The sequence below is a fragment of the Mya arenaria genome, chromosome 8, assembly GCF_026914265.1.
Source record: "Mya arenaria isolate MELC-2E11 chromosome 8, ASM2691426v1".
NCBI lineage: Eukaryota > Metazoa > Mollusca > Bivalvia > Myida > Myidae > Mya > Mya arenaria.
Window position 1 is genome coordinate 7,200,497 of NC_069129.1, and position 5,645 is coordinate 7,206,141.

Consider the following 5,645-nt stretch of genomic DNA (forward strand, 5'->3'; position numbering starts at 1 on the left):
GGCCATCATTGGGCCTATCTGTCGACATTCCGACCAGATGCCGATAGCTATTCGATATGGCCACGCTCACTGGGAATTTGCATATTTCAGACTTTAATAAAATATAAACCTTAAGTACCATACTCAACCTTAAAAAAGAGTGTGTATCTTGAACGTCATCCGGGAACTTTGCATTTAGTTATAACGTACCTATAATTAACCGAAAATTGCAAACACTAATTCAGGCGAAAGTGATCTACTAAAGCGTTATGTAAAATCGTAAATATGTTGTTTGATATTTTTTTTAATTTAACAATGAACCTCAAGAATATACTAGAATGCAGCGGAACGCAGTACTTATATTTATTTGAAAATCAATCATGTTTGGTACACATGATTTACAAGATCAGAAATACACTTTTTAATGGGATATTATAAGGACTTATGATTATGATGTTTCCTCAATGTTTCCTCGAATTGATTTAGTCCCATTCCTAGATTCCAATTACTAAATTTAGGAATTTAATGCGATTTTATGCATTTTAAATTGTCAATGAACCAAACTTCAAAAATTGCAAACACAAACGTACAAAATCATAGACTTTAGTCAGATTGGAAGTCTTTATTTTCAAATTGTACCAAATCAACGAAGTTCCATTCACTGATATTCGGTTATTAATTAAATAATTGTATAGTAGTTTAAGGCGTCCATCAGGTTGACTCCCTGTGTTGTTATGGTGACGATGGCAGGGTCAAGGCCACACTCCTGAACCGCAATCTGAACAATATCAAATGTATTTGACTTTTACCAAACCCAATGCTCTAAAACAGGTGGGTTTGCACTAATCTGATCAGGCGGTTGTTAATATTGCGTTTATAATAAAAGTAATTTATCTCTTATTTCTTGTATCTCTTAAACTCTTATTCTTTATATACCTCATTTTGATAATTGATAGTCCAATTATTGAGACTGAATATGGTATGTGTTTTGTTACATTTACTCACATTTCCGTGATTTCCTTCCAAATATTGATGAACTAATTTCAACTCTGTCGGTTGCAAAGTTATTTTAGTATATCGATATATAATCTGAATTTGAAATATAACGAATCTAAATTGAATAGATTTATTTCAAAAGGGTCAACATTGTCAAAAGTATCCCCCATAAGCGTACCTTAAATCCATTGGGCGTGCATTCCATGATGATTCCAGAGAGCCCTCCTTGCGAAACATATTGATTGTTGTCAAAAGCAGCTACGGCTGTGAATGGTGGGAGATTGTGGCAACTCGACATCACCTAGCACGTTTGAGTGAAATCTGAGTATGAAAAAGGCTTGACTCTGTATGATGAAACTAGATAAACGACAAACTCATAACTTTAAGGTTCATGACTTCTCTACAAAATATCCGAATGGAGCTGAGGAAAAACCATGAAACCAGCGCATTTGTCAGCCAAATATGTATATGTGAAAGGAATTAATGAATACATTTAATAGTGTTAAAGCAAATCATACCTACCAAATATGAAACACGATATATATATATATATATATATATTATATGTATATTTCAACGAGTAATATTGAATATATATATATTACTACGTTATAAAGAGGAAACACTGATGGTCTATGTGAAAATTAAAAGTCAAATATTTTCTCCAAAGTATGTTATTAACCTGTTTTCCGAACACCCAAGATGTGGTATCATTATTGACGGTTAGACAGTTACTCAGCACGAGAGCCTCGTGGGATGTACGTGTGGTTGAGCCGGGACACACGAATGCCCCCGGGTGTGAGCTTGATACTTTGTTTAGGAGTTGCACGGATAGTAACTGATGTTGACATTGGTGGGTATCTGTAAACGTACATGTATACATATTGATACAGTATATCGGTTGAGGAGTTGCTTTGACAGTAACTGATGCTGGCATTGGTGAGTATCTGTAAACGTACAAACATACATATTGATACAGTATATCGGGGGAGAAGTTGCATTGACAGTAGCTGATGTTGACATTGGTGGGTATCTGTAAACGAACATACATACATATTGATACAGTATATCGGTTGAGGAGTTGCATTGACAGTAACTGATGCTGGCATTGGTGAGTATCTGTAAACGTACATACATACATATTGATACAGTATAACGGTTGAGGAGTTGCATTGACAGTAGCTGATGTTGACATTGGTGGGTATCGGTAAACGTACATACACACATACATATTGATACAGTATATCGGTTGAGGAGTTGCATTGACAGTAACTGATGCTGGCATTGGTGGGTATCTGTAAACGTGCATACATATTGATACAGTATAACGGTTGAGGAGTTGCATTGACAGTAACTGATGCTGGCATTGGTGAGTATCTGTAAACGTACATACATACATATTGATACAGTATATCGGTTGAGGAGTTGCATTGACAGTAACTGATGCTGGCATTGGTGAGTATCTGTAAACGTACATACATACATATTGATACAGTATATCGGTTGAGGAGTTGCATTGACAGTAGCTGATGTTGACATTGGTGGGTATCGGTAAACGTACATACACACATACATATTGATACAGTATATCGGTTGAGGAGTTGCATTGACAGTAACTGATGCTGGCATTGGTGGGTATCTGTAAACGTGCATACATATTGATACAGTATAACGGTTGAGGAGTTGCATTGACAGTAACTGATGCTGGCATTGGTGAGTATCTGTAAACGTACATACATACATATTGATACAGTATATCGGTTGAGGAGTTGCATTGACAGTAACTGATGCTGGCATTGGTGAGTATTTGTAAACGTACATACATACATATTGATACAGTATATCGGTTGAGGAGTTGCATTGACAGTAACTGATGCTGGTATTGGTGAGTATCTGTAAACGTACATACATACATGTTGATACAGTATATCGGTTGAAGAGTTGCATTGACAGTAACTGATGCTGGCATTGGTGGGTATCTGTAAACGAACATACATACATATTGATACAGTATATCGGTTGAGGAGTTGCATTGACAGTAGCTGATGTTGACATTGGTGGGTATCTGTAAACGTGCATACATATTGATACAGTATATCGGTTGAAGAGTTGCATTGACAGTAACTGATGCTGGCATTGGTGAGTATCTGTAAACGTACATACACACATACATATTGATACAGTATATCGGTTGAGGAGTTGCATTGACAGTAGCTGATGCTGGCATTGGTGGGTATCTGTAAACGTACATACAAACATATTGATACAGTATATCGGTTGAGGAGTTGCATTGACAGTAGCTGATGTTGACATTGGTGGGTATCTGTAAACGTACATACATATTGATACAGTATACCGGCTGAGGAGTTGCATTGGCAGTTACTGATGTAGGGATTGGTGGGTAGCTGTAAACGTACACACATACATATTGATACAGTATATCGGTTGAGGAGTTGCATTGACAGTAGCTGATGTTGACATTGGTGGGTATCTGTAAACGTACATACATATTGATACAGTATACCGGCTGAGGAGTTGCATTGGCAGTTACTGATGCTGGCATTGGTGGGTATCTGTAAACGTACATACATACATACATATTGATACAGTATATCGGTTGAGGAGTTGCATTGACAGTAGCTGATGCTGGCATTGGTGGGTATCTGTAAACGTACGTACATACATATTGATACAGTATATCGGTTGATTGGTGGGTATCTGTAGAGCTAACGATCATTAATATAGAAACAATGAAAATGTCTGTATGCATTATATTCGTCAATTAGTTTGTTTTATCACTTTTCACACATAATGAAACATTTAGCTTGGGAGACTTTACAATCTTACTTAAGTTTGACGTTTAAATTTGCCAATACAAAATTAGATATATATCATAAAAATACTAAAAGCCCCAGTCTTAAACAGTAAATTCACATTAAGGGAACTAAAGCATAACTATAACAGTCAGAGTTATGGACCTTTCTGTCAATATTTTGTAAATTTTTGTCTAAATATTTCGGACCTAATTATAGACTTGTATTTTTATTTAGAAACTTATAATAAATTTGGAGGTTGCACGCTTAATAACTAGTTAAATTACCGAGTCTTGGGATTATGCTAATCGTTCCAATGCAGTATTCTAAACACTGACTATGAATGCTTTGCTTGACCTTATGTTGTTTTTATTGTTGTTTGAATATTTTACTTTCACACACCGTTGATAATGATGATGAAGACACTAGTAATGCTATGCCAAAACCTCGACACTTGTTTTAAAACAAAAATAAGGGACGTTCAGAGTAAAGTAAAAACATTTTGGAAAATAAACCAAAAATCAATGAAATCAAAATGTATCTGTGATATCAAATGTCATTCCATGTTCAATTAAACTTCATCTTAATAAGAGGAATGTTCTAAACTGTGAATATCCATTTACACACAGACTTACAACCGCATAATGCCTTACAGTTTGATGGTATGTGCTTTAATGGTAGTTACAGATAAAGGATATAAATATTGGTTGCAGTAAGAAATGATCATAACTTCAAATTTTCTTTCAGACTGATTGCAGAACAAGTCAACAAAAATGATAAAAATTGCAAGTCAGCTAACGAGGTGAATTATCTTACGATCTTACACTGTAACGAGCAATTTTCCATCAACACATGACCTACGTTACTGTACGGCATTGGAAGTAACCGATGTGTGGAGTTTGAGTATGACCAAGTATCAAAGGTACTAAATGTGCATATGGAAATTCAAGTAGGAATGGTACCACATGTGTATATGGAAATTAAAGTATCAATGGCTCTACATGTGTATATGGAAATTCAAGTAGCAATGGCACTACATGTGTTTATGGAAATTCAAGTAGGAATGGTACCACATGTGTATATGGAAATTAAAGTATCAATGGCTCTACATGTGTATATGGAAATTCAAGTAGCAATGGCACTACATGTGTTTATGGAAATTCAAGTAGCAATGGTACCACATGTGTATATGGAAATTCAAGTATCAAAGGTACCACATGTGTATATGGAAATTCAAGTAGCAATGGTACTACATGTGTTTATGAGAATTCAAGTAGCAATGGTACTACATGTGTATATGGAAATTGTAAAAATTGAATAAAAACGGTTACTTATGTATGCTGTTGTCGTGGGTATTGTAGTTGTAGTAGTAGTTGTTGTTGTCGTCGTCGTAGGTGTTGTTGCCACCTCTAAAAAATGGAAACACCGTTAAAACTGTCGAATAATTTCCTATCGTCCGATATTTGGGTTACTTTTTCATCAATTTTAAAGTAAAATCTAACCAATATACATTCATTTTATATGTGATATACAGCTACATAGTGCTATCAGTTGGCAGATCTCATAGATAAAGTGACGAATACTTAAACATTACCAGAGTATATATTCATGTCCCCTTAAAAGCCATTTATATGTTATTTGTATTTTGCCACCTATTTTCAATGATATATTTATATTGCCATCGTTAAAGCACGCGATTTTTGTTTATCTTCGTAGAATCATCATAAATGATTGAATCAACTTTTCAACTAATCATTGTTATATGTTGAGTTGAATATTTTGATACTTGTCTATTTGCTTACTGCTTGTTATTCAATGCATTAAGTTTCAAATACATTATAAGTTTACTTTGTTCTT

General features: G+C 35.0%; 1 protein-coding gene across 1 annotated transcript; it reads right to left on the reverse strand.

The window, feature by feature from the left end:
• Positions 1-658: 658 nt before the first annotated feature.
• On the reverse strand, positions 659-5,398 carry LOC128243949 (uncharacterized). The gene is made up of 5 exons (XM_052961970.1): positions 5,383-5,398; positions 5,120-5,197; positions 1,658-1,836; positions 1,154-1,276; positions 659-757 (listed from the first exon to the last, which is right to left on the reverse strand). The coding sequence occupies exons 1-5, from the start codon at positions 5,396-5,398 to the stop codon at positions 659-661; spliced, it is 495 nt and encodes a 164-aa protein (XP_052817930.1).
• Positions 5,399-5,645: the final 247 nt, after the last annotated feature.

Coding starts and splice junctions, on each gene's coding strand:
- LOC128243949 (XM_052961970.1), bottom strand. Junction 1,277..1,657: donor CTTGGGTGTTCGGAAAACAG/GTTAATAACATA, acceptor CAAACGTGCTAG/GTGATGTCGAGTTGCCACAA. Junction 758..1,153: donor GCACGCCCAATGGATTTAAG/GTACGCTTATGG, acceptor GATATTGTTCAG/ATTGCGGTTCAGGAGTGTGG.